The sequence below is a fragment of the Lipotes vexillifer genome, unplaced genomic scaffold (assembly GCF_000442215.2).
Source record: "Lipotes vexillifer unplaced genomic scaffold, Lipotes_vexillifer_v1.1 scaffold220, whole genome shotgun sequence".
NCBI lineage: Eukaryota > Metazoa > Chordata > Mammalia > Artiodactyla > Lipotidae > Lipotes > Lipotes vexillifer.
The window spans coordinates 1,205,105-1,227,537 of record NW_006781423.1 but is presented as its reverse complement, the minus strand read 5'-3'; the positions used below and the strand labels follow the sequence as shown (position 1 = coordinate 1,227,537).

At 39.2% G+C, this 22,433-nt stretch overlaps 1 protein-coding gene and 1 pseudogene across 1 annotated transcript in view; both read right to left on the bottom strand.

The window, feature by feature from the left end:
• Nucleotides 1-22,433, bottom strand: part of LOC103070194 (E3 ubiquitin-protein ligase RFWD2-like) — a gene marked incomplete at its 3' end in the record, with an annotated part of 40,605 nt that overhangs the window by 17,572 nt on the left and 600 nt on the right. The window contains exon 2 of the mRNA XM_007454745.1: nucleotides 22,199-22,433. Within this exon, the coding sequence (XP_007454807.1) occupies nucleotides 22,199-22,433 (235 nt within the window). The remainder of the gene's footprint in view (nucleotides 1-22,198) is intronic.
• On the bottom strand, nucleotides 10,352-11,235 carry LOC103069647 (40S ribosomal protein S2 pseudogene; annotated as a pseudogene).

Below are 22,433 nucleotides of genomic sequence, written 5' to 3'. Positions count from 1 at the left end.
GATAACTCTTTCTCTAGGCGCCCTCACCACCTTATTCACAGCCGTTTGCGCTCTCACCCAAAACAATATCAAAAAATTATTGCTTTTTCCACCTCCAGCCAACTAGGCTTAATAATAGTAACAATTGGTCTCAACCAACCTTACTTAGCATTCTTACATATTTGCACACACGCCTTCTTCAAAGCTGTATTATTCTTATGTTCCAGCTCTGTCATCCATAACCTAAATAACAAACAAGACATTCGAAAAATAGGAGGACTATACAAAGCCCTTCCCTTCACCACAACCGCCCTTATCATTGGCTGTCTTGCACTAACAGGAATACCATTCTTCACCGGATTCTACTCTAAAGACACCATCACTGAAGCCACCACTTCGTCTTATACCAATGCCTGAGCCCTATTATTAACTCTAACCGCTACCTCCCTCACAGCTATCTATAGCACTCGCATCATTTTCTTCACACTACTAGGACAACCTCACTTCCCTGCCTCCATGAACATTAATGAAAACAATCCCCTATTAATTAACCCTATCAAACGCCTATTAATCAGAAGCATCTTTGCTGGCTTCATTCTATCCAACAACATTCCTCCAATAACCACTCCCTTAATAACCACACCCTTACACCTAAAACTAACCGCCCTAATAACGACTTTAGGCTTTATCCTCCCATTCGAAATCAACTTCAACACACAAAACTTATAATATACACACTCCTCAAACTCCACTAAATTCTCCACTCTATTAGGATATTTCCCCACAATCATACATCGCCTACCCCCTCACCTGAACCTACCAATAGGCCAAAAACTAGCAACCTCCCTACTAGACCTAACCTGACTAGAAATCATCCTACCCAAAACCACAGCCTTTATTCAACTAAAGGCTTCCATGCTAACCTCAAACCAACAAGGCCTTATCAAACTCTACTTTTTATCTTTCCTTATCACTATTACTCTTGGTATACTCTTATTTAATTACCCCGAGTAACCTCCATAATAACCACAACACCAATAAATAATGACCAACATGTAACAATCACCAACCAAGTACCATAACTATATAAAGCAACAATTCCCATAGCTTCCTCACTAAAAAACCCAGAATCTCCTGTATCGTAAATAACCCAATCCCCCAACCCATTAAACTCAAACACAATCTCTACTTTCTCACTCTCTAAAACGTATAATATTACCAAAAACTCTACCACTAATCCTAAAAGAAATGCCCCTAACACAACTTTGTTAGAAATCCAAACCTCAGGGTACTGCTCAGTAGCCACAGCTGTCGTGTAACCAAACAGAACCAATATTCCCCCTAGATAAATCAAAAATACTATTAAACCTAAAAATGAACCACCAAAGTTTAAAACAATCCCACACCCAACACCACCACCCACAATCAACCCTAAACCCCCATAAATAGGCGAAGGCTTTGAAGAAACCCCCACAAAACTAATTACAAAAATAATGCTTATAATGAAAACAATGTATGTCATCATTATCCTCACATGGACTTCAACATGACCAATGACATGAAAAATCATTGCTGTCATTCAACTACAAGAACACTAATGACCAACACTCGAAAAACACACCCACTAATAAAAATTCTCAATAACACATTTATCGACCTTCCCATCCCATCAAACATCTCTTCATGATGGAACTTTGGCTCCCTACTTGGCCTCTGCCTAATCGTACAAATCCTAACAGGCCTATTCCTAGCAATACACTACACACCAGACACTACAACTGCCTTCTCATCTGTCACACATATTTGCCGAGATGTTAATTATGGCTGAATTATTAGATATCTACATGCAAACAGAGCTTCCATATTCTTCATTTGCCTTTACACCCACGTAGGACGTGGCCTATACTATGGCTCCCACGCCTTCCAAGAAACATGAAACATTGGAGTAATCCTACTATTCACAGTTATAGCTACTGCATTCGTAGGCTATGTCCTACCCTGAGGACAAATATCATTTTGAGGCGCAACCGTCATTACCAACCTTCTATCAGCAATCCCCCACATTGGTACCACTCTAGTCAAGTGAATCTGAGGTGGCTTTTCCCTAGACAAAGCAACACTAACACGCTTCTTTGCCTTCCACTTCATTCTCCCTTTTACCATCCTAGCACTAGCAGCCGTCCACCTACTATTCCTCCACGGAACAGGATCTAACAACCCCAGAGGAATTCCATCCTACACAGACAAAATCCCATTTCACCCCTACTACACAATCAAAGACATCCTGGGTGCCTTACTACTAATCTTAACCCTACTTACATTAACCTTATTCGCACCTGACCTACTAGGAGACCCCGACAACTACACCCCAGCAAACCCACTCAACACCCCACCACACATTAGACCAGAATGGTACTTCCTACTTGCATATGCAATCCTACGATCAATTCCCAACAAACTAGGAGGAGTTTTAGCCCAACTACTCTCAATCCTTATCCTAATATTCATCCCAATACTCCACACAACCAAAGAACGAAGCATAATATTCCGACCCTTCAGCCAACTTTTATTCTGAGTACTAGTCGCAGACCTCCTGACCCTAACATGAATTGGAGGCCAACCCGTAGAACACCCATACATAACTGTAGGCCAATTAGCATCCGTCTTATATTTTCTCCTAATCCTAGTAACTAGTCTTATCGAGATTAAACTCCTAAAATGAAGAGTCTTTGTAGTATAACAAAATACCTCGGCTTTGTAAACCGGAAAAGGAGAAAACCACACCTCCCTAAGACTCAAGGAAGAAGCATTAACACCTCACCACCAGCACCCAAAGCTGAAATTCTACATAAACTATTCCCTGAAAAAGGTTTATTGCAGAATAACCACAAGGCTACAGTGCTATGTCAGTATTGAAAATAATTCATTTTATAATACTTTTGTCATATAGATCATACACACATGTACTCCCACATGTCAATAATTGCGTCTTCCTGTAAATGTATATATGTACATGTTATGTATAACTGTGCATTCAATTATTTTCCCCACGAGCAGTTGAAGCTCGTATTGAATTTCATTAATTTTACATATTACGTATAAATTATTGGTCGTACATAGGACATGTCCTTAAATGAGTTTAAGTCAACTAACATTATGGCCCCTCCATTAGATCACGAGCTTAATCAGCGTGCCGCGTGAAACCAGCAACCTGCTCGGCAGGGATCCCTCTTCTCGCACCGGGCCCATAAACCGTGGGGGTAGCTAATGGTGATCTTTATAAGACATTTGGTTCTTACTTCAGGACCATTTTAACTTAAAATCGCCCACTCGTTCCCCTTAAATAAGACATCTCAATGGGTTAATGACTAATCAGCCCATGCTCACACATAACTGAGATTTCATACATTTGGTATTTTTTATTTGGGGGGGGGGGGATTTGCACAGACTCAGCTATGATCTTAAAAGGTCCGTCACAGTCAAGCAAATTGTAGCTGGACTTGTATGCATTTGTTATTTGACTAGCACAACCAACATGTGCAATTAAATTAATGGTTACAGGACACAGTACTCCACTATTCCCCCCGGGCTCAAAAAACTGTATCTCGTAGTGGATCAAACCCCCCTTACCCCATACAAAACTAACCATCTGCTTAGATATTCACCACCCCCCTAGACAGGTTCCTCTCTAGATCTATGAACCATTTTATTCATAAATCAATACTAAATCTGACACAAGCCCCATAATGAAATTATACAAACATCTTTCACATCCCATAGGTTAATGTAGCTTAAATTTTTCATAAAGCAAGACACTGAAGATGTCTAGATGGGCTCACCAGCCGCATCAACATAAAGGTTTGGTCCCAGCCTTTCTATTAATTCTTAACAGACTTACACATGCAAGCATCCACATCCCGGTGAGAATGCCCTCCAAATCACAAAGATCAAAAGGAGCGGGTATCAAGCATGCTACGCTAGCAGCTCACAACACCTTGCTGAGCCACGCCCCCACGGGAAACAGCAGTGATAAAAATTAGGCCATGAACGAAAGTTTGACTAAGTCAGGTTAACTAGGGTTGGTAAACTTCTTGCCAGCCACTGCGGTCATACGATTGACCCAAATCAAGAGACACGGTGTAAAGAGTGTTAAGGAATCACACAGAATAAAGTCAAATCTTAATTAAGCGGTAAAAAGCCGTAATTAAAACTAGGCTAGGGGCTTCCCTGGTGGCGCAGTGGTTGAGAGTCCACCTGCCAATGCAGGGGACACGGGTTCGTGCCCTGGTCCTGAAGGATCCCACATGCCACGGAGCGGCTGGGCCCGTGAGCCATGGCCGCTGAGCCTGCGCATCCGGAGCCTGTGCTCCGCAATGGGAGAGGCCACAACAGTGAGAGGCCCGCGTACCGCAAAAAAAAAAAAAAAAAAAACTAGGCTAAACCACGAAAGTGACTTTAATACAACCTGACTACACGACAGCTAAGACCCAAACTGGGATTAGATACCCCACTATGCTTAGTCGTAAACCTAAATAGTCATAAAACAAGACTATTCGCCAGAGTACTACTAGCAACGGCCTAAAACTCAAAGGACTTGGCGGTGCTTCATATCCCTCTAGTGGAGCCTGTTCTGTAACCGATAAACCCTGATCAACCTCACCAACCCTTGCTACTTCAGTCCATATACCACCATCTTCAGCAAACCCTAAAAGGAAATGAAAGTAAGCATAACTACCCTACATAAAAACGTTAGGTCAGGGCTTCCCTGGTGGCGCAGTGCTTGAGAGTCCGCCTGCCGATGCAGGAGACGCGGGTTCGTGCCCCGTTTCGGGAAGATCCCACGTGCCGTGGAGCGGCTGGGCCCGTGAGCCATGGCCGCTGGGCCTGCGCGTCCGGAGCCTGTGCTCCGCAAATGGGAGAGGCCACAACAGTGAGAGGCCCGCATAACGCAAGAAAAAAAAAAAAAAACAAAAACGTTAGGTCAAGGTGCAACCTACGGGATGGGAAGAAATGAGCTACATTTTCTATACTAAGAACACCCCTCATACTCACACGAAAGTTTCTATGAAATCTAAAAACCAAAGGAAGATTTAGTAGTAAATTAAGAGCAGAGTGCTTAATTGAATAAGGCCATGAAGCTCGCACACACCGTCTGTCACCCTCCTTAAGTACCACAGCAAAGCCCCAGCTTACTAACCCATGCTAAGCAACTATACAAGAGGAGACAAGTCGTAACAAGGTAAGCATACTGGAAAGTGTGCTTGGATAAAACAAGATGTAGCTTAAACAAAGCATCTAGTTTACACCTAGAAGATTCCACAACACGTGTATATCTTGAACTAAATCTAGCCCACACACACCCCCCCACCGCTACTACCATAAACCAATCAAATAAAACCTTCGTTATACATCTAAAGTATAGGAGATAGAAATTCAACCACCAATGGCGCTATAGAGAAAGTACTGTAAGGGAAAGATGAAAGAAAAAGTTAGAAAAAGCAAAGCTTACCCCTTGTACCTTTTGCATAATGACTTAACTAGTAACAACTTAGCAAAGAGACCTTAAGCTAAACTACCTGAAACCAGATGAGCTACTTACGAGCAGTAACTAGAACAAACTCATTTATATGGCAAAATAGTGAGAAGACTTATAGGTAGAGGTGAAAAGCCTAACGAGCCTGGTGATAGCTGGCTGTCCAAGAAAAGAATTTCAGTTCAATGCTAAATAATACTAAAAACCACATCAAGTCTCAACGTATATTTAATCGTTAGTCTAAAAAGGTACAGCCTTTTAGAAATGGATGCAACCTTAACTAGAGAGTAAAATAAACATAAACCATAGTTGGCCTAAAAGCAGCCACCAACTGAGAAAGCGTTCAAGCTCAACGATAAAACAATGTTTTAATTCCAACAATAAGTAAATCAACTCCTAGCCTGACTATTGGACTAATCTATATAACTATAGAAGCAATACTGTTAACATGAGTAACAAGAAATTTTTCTCCTCGCACAAGCTTACATCAGTAACTGATAGTACACTGATAATTAACAGCTAATAAATATAACCCAACACTAAATTATTTATTAAAAACACTGTTAACCCAACACAGGCGTGCATTAAGGAGAGATTAAAAAAAAGTAAAAGGAACTCGGCAAACACAAACCCCGCCTGTCTACCAAAAACATCACCTCTAGCATAACCAGTATTAAGAGGCACTGCCTGCCCAGTGACAATCGTTAAACGGCCGTAGTGCGGTGCTGGGAAACCTGTACAAGTGAAAGAATGAAATTAGAACATTCTCTAACACCATACACAAAAATAAACTCAAAATGGATTAAAGACCTAAATATAAGACCAAATACTACAAAATTCTTAGAGGAAAACACAGGCAGAACACTCTTTGACATAAATCGTAGCAATATTTTTTTGGATCCCTCTCCGAGAGAAATGGAAATTAAAACAAAAACAAACAAATGGGACCTAGTCAAACTTATATGCTTTCGCACAGCAAAGAAAACCATAAACAAAGCAAAAGGACAACATACAGACTGGGAGAAAATATTTGCAAATGATGCTATCAATAAGGGATTAATTTCCAAAATACAACAGTGAGAGGCCCGCATAACGCAAAAAAAAAAAAAAAAAAAAAAAAAAAAAAAACAACGACCCAATCATAAAATGGGCAGAAGTCCTAAACAGACATTTCTCCAAAGAAGACATACAGATGGCCAACAGGCACATGTAAAGATGCTCAATACCACTAATTACCAGAAAGGCAAATCACAACTACAATGAGGTATCACACCAGTCAGAACAGCCATCATTAAACAGTCTACAAATAATAAATGCTGGAGAGGATGTGGAGAAAAAGGAACCCTTCTACACTGTTGGGAATGTAAATTGGTGCATCCATTATGGTAAACAGTCTGGAAATTCCTTAAAAACTAAAAATAGAGTTACCATATGATCTTGCAATTCCACTCGTGGGCATATATCCAGAGAAAACTCTAATTTGAAAAGAAACATGCACCCCAATGTTCACAGCAGCACTATTTACAATAGCCAAGACATGGAAACAATCCAAATGTCCATCAACAGATGAATGGATAAAGAAGATGTGGTATATATACACAATGGAATATTACTCAGCCATAAAAAATGAAATAATGCCATTTGCAGCAACATGGATGGACGCAGAGATTATCATATTAAGTGAAGTCAGACAAAGACAAATATTATATGACATCACTTACACACGGAATCTAAAAAAATGATACAAATAAACTTATTTACAAAGCAGAAACAGACTCACAGACATAGAAACAAACTTATGATTACCAAAGGGGATAGTGGGGCGGGGAGGGGGCAGGATAAATTAGGAGTTTGAAACAAGCAGGTACAAACTACTATACATAAAATAGGTAAACAACAAGGACCTACTGTATAGCACAGGGAACTGTATTCCGTATCTTGTAATAACCTATAATGGAAAAGAATCTGAAAGAGGATATATATATATATATATATATATAAACCACAATGGAAAAGAAAATATATATATATATATATATATATATATATATATATATATATATATATATATGTACAACTGAATAACTTTGCTGTATACCTGATACTAAAAAACACTGTATATATATCGCCAAAGACAATGGAGTGACACCTTCAAAATACTGCATGAAAAAAACTTTAAACTTGGAATTTTATACCCAGCAAAAAAAAAACGTTTGAATATGAAGACAAAACAAGTAATTTTCAAATACAAATAACTTAGAGAATTCATCGTACACAGACCTTCACTGCATGATATATTGATGTAAGTTCTACGGGAAGAAGGAATACAAAGTGGGACAGCAAATATATACAAAGAAATAAATAAAAAGCTCTAAAAATGGTAACAATGAATATAAGCATAAAGCATATTTTATGTTTAATCACTCTAAAACACAAGCAGCACAAAGAGTTCACAGTTGAATATGGAGCATAATACCATCCCTAGAAACAACGAAAGCACACAGGAAAACAAGACAAATGGAAATTAAAATCTAATATTTTAAGATGTACTAAAAAAAATAAAGAAAATGACAAAAGCATTGAAAGATAAAGAAAATTCTCAATTAGATAACCTCAGAAACCAAGTATTAGGAAGAAAAGGTTATTTGAAAAGAGGTGAAAGAACTCAGAAAAACTTAGAAATAAAGAAAAAGAAAGACATAAGAGCAAATAAGCATAATGGATACTGATTTAAGAGAAAGTTAGATGGCCATTTTAGGCATCTGATTTTGCAACCTTACCACAAAACTTTAGATAGACCACAAAGTGAACCTAGTACTATTCAAACCATTATTCGTAGTGATTATTTGAACTTTTCATCTTGTCACTGTTTTATTAAAACAATGATCTTCAGTTCAATCTTGTGAAGAAGACATTTTCATACCAACTGCCAAAACTAAAGGTAGATATTATACTGCACAACCTTAAGCTTGCCAAAAGGTTATGTGTGTCATTTAACTGCATTTAAAAACCAACAATGCAGAACAGATATAGATACAGAAAATTACTTAATTCTACTATTTTCTATTTATAAGGCACATCATCTCAGTTAAGCAAGGGTCTTATGGCAATCAGTTTGACTCTCAAGTTAAACTTTTAATCAGTGCCTTATTTATACTCTGCCTAACTTTTTAATGTATTACCTGCTTCAAAAGCAGCATCCAAATTTATCAAATGGTATAGTAATAATAAATGGTACAATAATAAGGACATTGCTCAATCCATATATATTTTGGTACTGACACTAACTCCACTACAGTTCCACAAAATGTGTCAACTGTCTCATGGTAGTACTGGTTCTAAGTAACCAAGCATTCAATCTTTCAAAGGTTAAGTACTAAAAAACATAACATCAAGGTAATCAGAGCCAGGTACAATTTAGAGTTATTTAGGAAAATAGGGAGTGGTTACATCTTACCTAACAGGACCAAAGAACCACTTTCATATTTTGGTACCAAATGTGAAATCCTGGCAAACACCACCTGATTCCTTTCCGTGATTTTATAATTTACAATGTCTTTATACATGTATTATATAATCTAAACCTCACAATCCTATAATGGAATACCATTACACCTCAATTTATAAATGAAAAAATATACTCTAAGTCAAACATATATTTGCCGGAAGTTAAATCTCAGGGCTTTTAATGCCAAGTCCAGTGCCCTTTGCCTCATGCTATGATCTCAGAAGATAAAGGAAACAAATACTTACATGCATCACTGTGACCATGAAATTTCAAATCACTATCAACATGTAGAAAACCTTGGAAAAAACTACTTTGAATATGCTGAAATTTATATACATCCTTTCAAGAGTGAAAGACACCCAGCAAAAGTCAGTAGCCACAGAAATGTTTCTTCTTTCCTCTCAAAATGTCCAAAATTTGACATTTCTCTAGCTGCCTCCTTCCCCTTAAACCAGCTGCTTTGTGACCATCCCCAAGCCATCCTCCATTCTCAACTGGCCCCAGGTGTATTCAGAACTGAAAGACAAGGAAATAAATGAAAAGGAAAATAATAAACCTCAAATCATTTTTTAACACCTACACTGGTAACACTATATCCCCAGCACCAATCTTCACAGGCAGCAGTTAAGTTCCAGCCTCTGTCCATTCATCTCACTCCTTCCTAGTTTCATTTGATATGATAAAAAGCCCTAGGGCTTCCCTGGTGGCACAGTGGTTGAGAGTCCACCTGCCGATGCAGGGGACATGGGTTCGTGCCCCGGTCCGGGAAGATCCCACATGCCGCGGAGCGGCTGGGCCCGTGAGCCATGGCCGCTGAGCCTGCGCGTCCGGAGCCTGTTGCTCTGCAACGGGAGAGGCCACAACAGTGAGAGGCCCACATACCGCAAAAAAAAAAAAAAAAAAAAAGATAAGCAGGGGAAGCAATCTCTGGTGTTCCGTCCCCCCCAACCTCCACCCCCCCAAAAAGTAGACTGGATCAGGAAACCAAATATGGCTAAAGAGTGTCACTACTGATTCCTCCCAGTGTGAAGTCACTGCAATACACTCTCAATCTCTTCCTGGATCTTATTCTACTCACACACTCCCAACATTCCTCTACTCAAACAGAGCATCAGTTCTAATGACTAAAGGCTTAGAGTTGGCGAATAATTTTAATTAGGCTTGTGTAGCTATAATATAAGTGGAAAAATTAGAATTATCTCATAGCAAACACCATGACCAGGGCTCACAGGACCTAGTCTTAGATTCAAGGTGAATCTAGGGACTTCAGTGCACTTATATGGAATACACATCTTCACTAGTGTTCCACTTTTTTTTTAAACTGGCTTCATTCACTTTATTTTTCTCATAGAAAATGATGTGGTGGCTACAGCTGGAGCCTGGGTCCTCTGCCCGAAAACTCTGGTGTTAGTCTTTACAAGATTGTCAGTGAATTCCTGATACAGAGACTTGGTGAACACCATCTTTTCAGGAGTGAGATAACTGTAGGTCTTGGAAATGGCATCAAAAGTGGCCTTGGTGAAGTTGCCCAGGGTGGCGGTGCAGCCCCGACAGAGGTATAGCAGTCATCAATTCCAACCATCATCACTAGCTTCTTGGGCACAGGGGCTGAGATGATGCCAGTGGCCCTGGGGGCAGGGATGAGGCACACCAGCACTGAGCCTCAGCGGCCAGTCACCCTGCAAGGGACGGTATGGGGCTTGCCAATCTTGTTCCCCCAGTAGCCTCGCCGCACGGGGATGATGGAGAGCTTGGCCAGAATGATGGCCCCACTGATGGCAGTGGCTACCTCCTTAGAGCACTCGACACCCAAACCAGCATGTCCGTTGTAATCCCCAATGGCAACAAATGCCTTGAACCAGGTGCGCTGGCCAGCACGGGTCTGCTTTTGCACAGGCATAATCTTCAAAACCTCGTCCTTGAAGGATGCCCCCAAGAAAAAGTCAATGATCTCAGATTCCTTGATGGGCAGAGAGAAGAGACAGATCTCCTCCAGGGACCTGATCTTCATGTCCTTGACCAGACAGCTCAGCTTGGTGACGGGGAGCCACTCCTTATCCTCAGCCTTGCCTCTGCAAGCTCCTTGGCCTCGGCCCCGACCACGACCCTGGCCCCGGAGGCCGCTGCCAAAGCCTCTGCACAAGCCACCGCGGCCTCCCATTCCAGGGCCCCTGGGGCCTCCAGGCCCTCCCGCAGCACCAGCGTCACCCACCATTTGGTGTTTTTACGGAGAAGGTAGTGCTCTACTCTTTATGTGACTAATGCTTCTTTTTCTGCTTCTCAAGGATAGCAGTTTGCAATATACAACTGACCCTTGAATGACACAGGTTTGAACTGCGTGGGTCGGCTTACACACAGATTTTTTTCAATAATGAGTACTACAGTACTGCACAATCTGCAGTTGGTTGAATGCACAGATGCAGAGGGTCTGAGGATATGGAGGGCTGTCTGTAAATTAAAGTGGATTTTCGACTAGGCAGAAGGTGGGCACCCCAACCTCTGCGTTACTCAAGGGTCAACTATATAGCCCTTACAGCACCAGCACTACATCAAGAACTTTATTTTTTTCCCCAAATAGGCCAATTCAAGTGTTTTTTTTTTTAATTTCAAATTCCTAAAACAAAATATGATTGACCCAATATATTGTTTCAAGCCAATTCCAACAAGATTTAACTGCTATATTTTAGTCATTAATTCAGAAGAGCACCCAACATAGGCCATGAAAGGCACCAAACACAAAAGACCACATATTGTATAATTCCACTTATATGAAATGTCCAAAAAACACGCAAATCTATAGAGACAGAAAGCAAATTAGTGGTTGCCAAGGGACGAGAAGGAGAGTGACTGCTTAATGCGTATAGGGTTTCCTTTTGGTGTGATGAAAGTATTCTGGGAGTAGATAGTGATGATGGCTTCACAACACTGTCAATGTACTGAATTGCACAGTTTAAGGGGTTAAAATGGTGAATTTTACCTCAATTTTTTTATAAAAAGGAATAGAGAACTATTGAGGGAGTAACTGGAATGGATCCTACAGAATGGAAGCATACTATTACAAGATTCTTACAGTGTAAGTGAAATGACATAACATGATTTTAGAATATAAAAAATTAAAAATGAGTACTATAAACCCTAGAGCAAACACTCCCTCCCAAAACACGCACACATCCCACATAACTATCACTAATAAGTCAACTGTAGAAACAAAACAGAAATCTTAAAAACACCCAATTAATCCAAAAGAAGGCAGGAAAAGAAGGAAAAAAGACAAAAAAGAAATAGAAGAATAGAGGAGACAAACAGAAAACAAAGAGCAAGCAAGACATACACATAAAACCAAGCACATCATAATTATGTTAAAATGCAAAAAGTCTAACCAAGCCACTTAAAAGGCAAATTGTCATAATAAATAAAAAAGAAAGACTCAAACATATGCTAACTACAAGAAACCTACTTTAAAAATTAAAACAGATATAGAAGTAGTGAAGGACAAAAAAACATGCCATGTAAACACTTAAAAAAAGCTGGAGAGGGCTTCCCTGGTGGCGCAGTGGTTGAGAGCCCGCCTGCCGATGCGGGGGACACGGGTTCGTGCCCCGGTCCGGGAGGATCCCACATGCCGTGGAGCAGCTGGGCCCGTGAGCCATGGCTGCTGAGCCTGCGCGTCCGGAGCCTGTGCTCCGCAACGGGAGAGACAGCACCAGCACTACATCAAGAACTTTATTTTTTTCCCCAAATAGGCCAATTCAAGTGTTTTTTTTTTTAATTTCAAATTCCTAAAACAAAATATGATTGACCCAATATATTGTTTCAAGCCAATTCCAACAAGATTTAACTGCTATATTTTAGTCATTAATTCAGAAGAGCACCCAACATAGGCCATGAAAGGCACCAAACACAAAAGACCACATATTGTATAATTCCACTTATATGAAATGTCCAAAAAACACGCAAATCTATAGAGACAGAAAGCAAATTAGTGGTTGCCAAGGGACGAGAAGGAGAGTGACTGCTTAATGCGTATAGGGTTTCCTTTTGGTGTGATGAAAGTATTCTGGGAGTAGATAGTGATGATGGCTTCACAACACTGTCAATGTACTGAATTGCACAGTTTAAGGGGTTAAAATGGTGAATTTTACCTCAATTTTTTTATAAAAAGGAATAGAGAACTATTGAGGGAGTAACTGGAATGGATCCTACAGAATGGAAGCATACTATTACAAGATTCTTACAGTGTAAGTGAAATGACATAACATGATTTTAGAATATAAAAAATTAAAAATGAGTACTATAAACCCTAGAGCAAACACTCCCTCCCAAAACACGCACACATCCCACATAACTATCACTAATAAGTCAACTGTAGAAACAAAACAGAAATCTTAAAAACACCCAATTAATCCAAAAGAAGGCAGGAAAAGAAGGAAAAAAGACAAAAAAGAAATAGAAGAATAGAGGAGACAAACAGAAAACAAAGAGCAAGCAAGACATACACATAAAACCAAGCACATCATAATTATGTTAAAATGCAAAAAGTCTAACCAAGCCACTTAAAAGGCAAATTGTCATAATAAATAAAAAAGAAAGACTCAAACATATGCTAACTACAAGAAACCTACTTTAAAAATTAAAACAGATATAGAAGTAGTGAAGGACAAAAAAACATGCCATGTAAACACTTAAAAAAAGCTGGAGAGGGCTTCCCTGGTGGCGCAGTGGTTGAGAGCCCGCCTGCCGATGCGGGGGACACGGGTTCGTGCCCCGGTCCGGGAGGATCCCACATGCCGTGGAGCAGCTGGGCCCGTGAGCCATGGCTGCTGAGCCTGCGCGTCCGGAGCCTGTGCTCCGCAACGGGAGAGGCCCCAACAGTGAGAGGCCCGCGGACCGCAAAAAAAAAAAAAAAAAAAAAAAAGCTGGAGAGGTTATGCTAACAGACTAAATAGATTTCAGAACAAAAAATATTACCAGGAATAAGCAAGGACATTTCAAAATAATAAAGGGATCAATCCACCAACTCTAAATGCATGTGCCCTACTAATAAAGTTTCAAAATACGTGAAACAAAATTGACAGAATTGCAAGAAAACACAGCAAAACCCACAATTACACTTGGAATGGTTAAAGATTTTAACACCCTTTTCAGTAATTGACAGAACAAGTATATAGAAAATCAGTAGGAGTATACAGAGTTTAACACATCAACAAATTTGACATTTATAGAGTATACCAGTCTACACACTGCAGAAAACTCATTTTTTTTCAAATGCATATGGAACATTAACCAAGATAAAGCTTATCGTGAACCATGAAACAAGTCTCAATAAATTTAAAAGGACTGAATTCACTCAATTCATATTTTCTGAATGAAAATGAATTATATTAGAACTCAATAACAGAATATCCAGAAAATTCTCATTTAGAAATTAAAACATTTCTAAATAACCCATTCTTCAAATAAGAAATCACAATGGGGACTTCCCTGGTGGCCCAGTGGTTAAGAATCCACCTGCCAATGCAGGGGACACGGGTTAGAACCCTGGTCCAGGAAGCCTCCACATGCCACGGGGCAACTAAGCCCATGTGCCACAACTACTGAGCCTGCTCTCTAAAGCCCACGAGCCACAACTACTGAGCTCACATGCCACAACTACTGAAGCCCGTGCACCGCAACAAGAGAAGCAACTGCAATGAGAAGCCCGTGCACTGCAACGAAGAATAGCCCCCCTTCACCACAATAAGAGAAAGCTTGCATGCAGCAACGAAGACTCAACGCAACCATAAATAAATAAATAACCAAAAAAAGTTTTTAAAAAAATCAGTGGAAATGACAAAAGGTATATTAAATTGTATGAAAATTAATGCAGGGATTAGAAAGGGAAACTAAAAGAATTAAATGTTTTTCTTAGAAAAGGCCAAAATAATCTAAGATTCTGTAGTCAGAAGCCAGAAAATGATGAAACTCAAAGTAGAATAATAAAAATAAAGCCAAATATCAGTGAAATAGAAAGTGGACATTTAGAAAATCAATAATACCAAAACCAGTTATTTGAAAAGATTAATAAAACTGACAGTCCTGGACTTCCCTGGTGGCGCAGTGGTTGAGAGTCCGCCTGCCGATGCAGGGGACACAGATTCGTGCCCGGGTCCAGGAAGATCCCACATGCTGCAGAGCAGCTAGGCCCGTGAGCCATGGCCGCTGAGCCTGCGCATCCGGAGCCTGCACGTCCGGAGCCTATGCTCCACAACGGGAGAAGCCACAACAGTGAGACGCCCGCGTACCGCAAAAAAACAAAACAAAACAAAACAAAAAACTGACAATCCTCTGGCTAAACTGTTCAAGGAAAAAAAAAGAGAAAACACAAATTACCAGTATCAGGAATGAAAGAAGGGACATCCCTCCAAATCCTACAAACATTTAAAACATAAAGAAGTATTAAAGCCTAAGTCAGAAAGAGAAAATCAAATATTGTATATTAACGCATATATGTGCAATCTAGAAAAATGGTACAGATGAACCGGTTTGCAAGGCAGAAGCAACAGAGGTGTAGAGAACAAATGTATGGACAAGGGGAGAAAGCGGGGGGTGGGGGTGGGTGGGATGAATTGGGAGATTGGGATTGACATATATACACTAATATGTATAAACTAGATAACTAATAAGAAACTGCCGTATAAAATAAATAAATAAAATAAAATTCCAATAAACAAAAAAAGTATTATGAACTTATGCCAACAAATTCAATAGCTTGGGTGAAATGGAGAAATCCCTTAGCAGACAAATTACCAAAGCTCACTTAAGAAATAAAGAACCTGAATAGCCCTTTATCAATTAAAGAAACTGAAATAGTAAATAAAAACCTTGCCACAAAAACTATAGCTTCACTGATGAGTTCTACCAGACACTTAAGAATGAAACATACCAATCCACAAACTCTTTCAGAAGACAGAGATGAGCTGAACTGTATCCTCTCCCAAATCCATACATTGAAATCCTAGCCCTCAGTACCTCAGAAGACTCTATTTGGAGACTGGGCCTTAAAGAGCTAATTACGGTAAAATGAGGTCATATATGTGGGACCTAATCCCAATATGACTGGTGTCCTTATAAGAGATTAGGAGACAGACAACACACAGACCCAGGGACAACCATGTGAAGACACAAGAGGTGGCCATCAGCAAGTCAAGGAGAGAAGCCTCAGAAGAACCCAAACCTGACAACACCTTGATCTTGGACATCTAGCCTCTAAAACTGTTGAGAAAATAACTTTCTATTTTTTAAGCTACCCAGTCTGTAATTATGTTATAGCAGCCCTAGCAAACTAATACACCCTGATATCAAAACCAAAATATATAAAGTAAATATATGTATAAGAAAACCATAGACCAATATCACTCATAAATAAAAATACAAAATATCTCTTTAAAAAATCAGTAAATAGGGCATAAAATTGGAAAAGAAAGAAGTAAAACTATATTGATTTTCAGATGACATGATTGTCTTCTCAGAAAATCACATCGGTTCTACCAAAAAACTATTAGAAGTAATAAGTGAACTTAACAATTCACAGGACAAAAGGTCAATACACAAAAATAAATTTTATTTTTATATTAGCAACAATTAGAAATTGAATAGCAAATTAGCCATTTTTAATTAGAAATTAAAATAACACAACAGCATCAAAAACATGAACTACTTAGGAGTAAGTTTAACAAAACATGTGCAAGATCCAAAAACTGATAACTATAAAACTCTGCTAAGAGGAATTAAAGACCTAAATAACTGGAGAAACATACTATGTTTATGGCTCAAAGATTCAATATTGTTAAGATGTCAAATCTTCCCAAATTGAGTCACAGATTCAAAGTAACTCAAATTAAAATTCTAGCATGCTTTTTTTTTTTTAACAAATTGGTAAGCTAAAATCTATGTGGAAATGCAAACACCCTAAATAACTAAATCAACTTTGAAATAGAGGAACAAAACTACACTATCTGATTTCAAGATTTACGACAATGATACAGAAATCCAGACAATGTGGTACAGGCATAAGGATAAACACACAGATCAATGGAACAGAATAAAGACTCCAGAAATAAACATACATATTAATTAATTTTTGAGAAAGGTTCCAGGAAAATTCAATGAACAAAGATGGTCTTTTCAACAAATGGGTGCTACAATAACTGGACATCTACAGTGGAGGGAAAAAATCTCCAACCCTTACCACACACAGTATATAAAAATTAACATGAAATGATTATATACCTAACCACAAAAAAGCTATAAAGCTTCTAGAATATACAAGAAGACTTAGACAACAATTTCTTTGATAGAACACAAAAGTCATAGACTGTAAAAGAAAAAAGTCCATAAATTGGACTTAAAATTTTAAACTTTTGCACTTCAGAAGACTGCTCAGAAAACTAAAAAGAAAACAATAGACTGGGAGAAAACATCACAATATTTAGGACTTACATGCAAATTATGACAATAACATACTACTACACACCTACTAGAATGACTGAAATTTGAAAGACTGAAAACAGCAAGTGTTGGCAAGAATGTTGAACTGAAACTCATACATTGCTGGTAGAAATGCAAAATGATAGTCACTTTAGAAAACAGTTTTGCAGTTTCTTATAATGCTAAATATACACTTGGCAATACAACCCAGCAATACACTCCTATGTATTTACCCAAGAGATGTGAAGACAGGTCCACACAGAAACCTGAATGTGAATATTTACAACAGCTTTCTTTACAATCACTGAAAACTTTAGAAACAAAGAAACTAAAATATCTTTTAACTGATGAGTATATAAAGAAATCACGTTATATCCATGTAATGGAATACTACTCAGAAATTAAAAGAAAATTAGTGAGACATTCAACATTATTGAAGCTCAAAAACATTACTCCAAATAAAAGAAGTCAGGCACAAAAGTCTACATACTGAATGACTCCATTAATATAAAATCCTAGAAAAGGCAAAACTATATTGATAGAAAACATATGAGCAGTTGCCAGGTGTCAGAAATGAGGTTCGAAGACAGAGTGCAAAGGTGTAGCACACTGAACTTTCTAGTGTGATGGAAATGTTCTGTATCTTAATTAGGGTGGTAACATAGATGTATTCATTTGTCAAATTCATTGAACTATACACTTAAAACTGGTGACTGCTATGGTATGCAAATTATATCTTAATAAAGCTGATTTTAAACAAAATCTCCAGCCTCTGAAGGGCAAAGCAATATAGTGGTTAAGAACTTGAGCTTTGAGCCAAAACGTCTGGATATAAATACTGATACCACCATTACTAACTATACGAACTGAGCTTTGAGCCAAAAGCCCATACTTAAACTAAACTGAGGCCTCATACCCAGTAAGTACTTATACATTGTACATAAATATGTAACCAAAAGTTTCATCAAACTATCTTTTCATACCCAGTAAGTACTTATAAATTGTACATAAATATGTAACAAAAGTTTCACCAAACTATCTTTATAATGACAGGTTCTATGATACCTGCTATTTTATTTCACTTTTTAATAGTTCGGAAAACAGTTATAGTAGCAAGAATAGTCAACAGATTTCATCTTTAGGGCTAAATGTAATTAATAGGTAGTGGCTGCCTGCAGTGCTATGTTGAGGACCGTGAGACAACATCTGAATTCAGAAGAGTATTTAGTATCTGCCATGGTACTAAGAGAAGCAATAATGCCAGGATGTGACACTATAATTATGTGATTAAAAGCCTTTCTTCACGTTAAATCGTGAGCTCCTTCAGGATAGTCCATTTTTAATAGCTGACATGAGAATTTATTAAATGGTAGATGGAATTCATGTAGATTCTACCTACATTTTATCAGGCAGAGGTAACCTTCCCACAAGGGGCTTACTATCTACCTAAAAATACTTATTTCTGCTACAACTCAGAGAGTATCTGGGACTTGAAGAGGTAGAAAAGGTTATTTCAGGGGGTTGGAAAAGCTAATGCAGAGGCAGTAGTAATGTGATAACATAAAAGAAAGAAATTGTCTTCCAAACATAGACTATTTAAACGTAATTTAAACGAATTTAAATGAATCGTAATTTAAACGAATCATGTAAGAAAAATTTGAAAAATCAAAGTAACAAAGACTTCCTTTGAATGTCAGAGATTTATCCAACTTCAAGCTATATACTACTCTCTACTGTACTACAGATTCTCCATCTATAAAACACTGTTAGAATTATCTGCAACTTGACGATACTTTCAATCCTTTGTTTGAAAGAAATATTAAAGTAAAAACTATAAATCCCTAAAATGTTCATCAATTCTGCAATTAAATATAAACTTACTTTCAAATATGAGTCAGGAGAGGCCAATATGTATTACTGATAATTAGGCATTTGACCTTAAATCAACCATTCTCAAGGAGGGGAAGAGGACATGTCTTTATTACCAAGGGAGCCTCTGCAAACTACACTGCCCACTCCAGCCTCCAATTCAGTTTTGTCCTGTTGGGATATGGGCAAGCAGACAGGCAAGGGGAGAGAGTAGTTAAAGATAAAGACATTTATCTCCTGTGATTATGAAACAGCTGTTTCCCTTCAGTCTCTACCACATTTAAGAACCACGAGGCTAAATACATGTACTTCAACTTACAGATATGAAATTTTTAAATTCCATACAAAGAAAGCACTAAATTGAGAATTGGGAGATATGCGTTTTAATTTTGTCCTTGAGCTATCCAATCTGAAACCAAGTTACTTAACTTCTCTGTACCTCAATGAGAATACAATTATATTAGTATTATATAAAGTTGGAAGTTCTATATAACTTCACAGAATTTCTCTAGGATAAAATGAAACATGAAGTATAAACATATCTTTAAAATATGATGAATAAGGAATTGTTATCATTATTCAAACTTAAGCCTCATTCAGATGTAAAAGCTTAGATTAATTTGGATTGGTTCACAGTTTGACCTTGAAGCAGAAAAGACCAACCACCCAGAGCCAATTAGAAATGAAAAGGATTCCTTGGACCTTGCCTAATCCTCACCTTCCCACCCCAAATGCTTGGCCAAATCAAATCTAGCTGGAGAATCAGGAAAACTGATTTCCATTAATGAATTCTTCTGAATATTCAACCTCACCAGAAAAAGAAACAGAGGACTATGAGATTCTTAGAAAGTGAAATATTCGGAATTTTTAACTCATGACTCTCACTGGACACTTCCACTTGGAATATAAAAGAAAGCAGAAAGGGCTTCCCTGGTGGCGCAGTGGTTGAGAGTCCACCTGCCGATGCAGGGGACACGGGTTCGTGCCCCGGTCCGGGAAGATCCCACATGCCGCGGAGCGGCTGGGCCCGTGAGCCACGGCCGCTGAGCCTGCGCGTCCGGAGCCTGTGCTCCGCAACGGGAGAGGCCACAACAGTGAGAGGCCCGCATACCGCAAAAAAAAAAAAAAAAAGCAGAAAAATCTAAACAACATCGTTAAGACTGAAGAGACCGGATTTTAATTTTTAAAAATTAGTTGACAGACTAATAAAAATGTTAATAATCTTACCCCTGAACAATAAAAATTAGTGCCAGCTGCTTATACTCTCCCATCCCTCTCCAATCTCCTATAAAATGGCTTATAGTAAGTATAATGAAATGCATACAGTGCCTGGCAGACAGTGAATGCCAAAGAAATATCTGTTGAATGAATGATTAATTTCCTTCTTTCTCACACCTTTTACACTATCTTAGTGTATCTATATGGATGCTGGCATGTTTGTTTTCTTTTAACCTACTAAAAAGTGAAATGCAAATGGTGGCTAAAAAGACAAACTGTGCAAACCCTCACTTTGTTTCATTAGCTTCTACTTTATCTTATGGGATTCTCTACTGGCTATGAACACAAACACATCTTATACCCAACGATAAGCTGCTCAAATTATTTACAAATTATAGCCCAGTTTCAGTGAAAAATGAATCAATTCTGAATCCAGAATAATCTATGACAAAAGCAAAAGTATGAATAAAGATATTTTTACTGCAAGAACTAGAAACTATAAGTCTAATCAATAACTTTCCTACAGTCCCAACTTCTAGTCTTATCATATTTAATGACAACTCGGACCATCTTCAACCCTGAAGTGAATCAACTTCCCATATAGTGACAGTGCAAGCCAACTTCCTACATCACTAGTATTCTATTCTATCAACAATTTCCTCCAGAGGAAAAGCACAAAATCCTACCAGTTCTCACTCAGCTAAAAGCAAATCCTTTCTTGCAATCTTACCATCTGAATTGGATTTTGAACACAAAACCCAATGAAAATCGAAACACTCTCAAGCAAGACAATCAACTCCATCTTTCACTTAATGTGTATAATCCCTCTATGCCAAATGTCATAACTGAGGACTACTGCGTAGCATTCAAGATGCTAACTACGATGACAACACGTCTAATTCCCAGCTTTTCTCAAATCCGAAGTTCCAGTATACGCTGATGTGTTAATACAAGTGTAGTGCAGTCACATCTGACACATGGATGATACTTAATAAACGTGGTCCCCTCTCTCAAGACATTCAGTTGAGAGGTGGAAGTTGTTGTGAACAGACTTTCTTGCCTACAGGAGCCTCAACAACAGATTTTGCAGCGGGAGGAGATAATTTACACGTACACACATACCACTTCTTAAAACAGCCATACCCATGTTTAGAGCATCATCTACCATGCTTCAATAAGCAAATTCTGACCCACAACTCCCTCCCTCAGCATCCCGGGAAGCTTAATCCTCTCCCTTTACAAGTTTAATTCACCTCAACGAGAAATCCGGACTGACAGGGTACCTAATTCACCAGCGAGGCAGAAAATTCAAGGCCCAACCTCCGTGCCCAGCTTTCCCCTTTTATGCACAGCCATTTATTTGGCCTTTCATCTCCCCCCCACTACTTATTATTCCCTAAACTCCCTTCACTTCTCCCCACCAGCACTGACCTCTTTAGTACTCCAACCCTGCCTCAGGACTCCAACATTCCCCCACCTCAGCCCACCAACCGCTGCAAACGCTCGAATGCCTCTGCAGACACCGCCACAGCGCCCAACAGACCGCCTTCACCCCGGACCCCAGCAGCCCCAAAAGCAGAAACTCCTAACGCAGAGAGGGCGAGGAGGCTGTTCGTCCAACCCACCAGACGAAGTCGTTGCTTTTGTCCTCGTAGGAGTTGATGAGCCCGTTGCACAGGGGGGCAAGCAGAGGTCGCTTCCTGCTGCCGCTCCCTAGGCTGGAGCTGCTCCCTCCTACGCCGGCGCTGGGCCTGGCTGCGCAGCTGAGCCGGGACAGGCCCGCGGACACCGCCCCGCCGCCGCTCCCGCCGCCGCTGCCGGACACTGCGGCCGCCACCAGCACAGGCCGCCCCGGGCCCC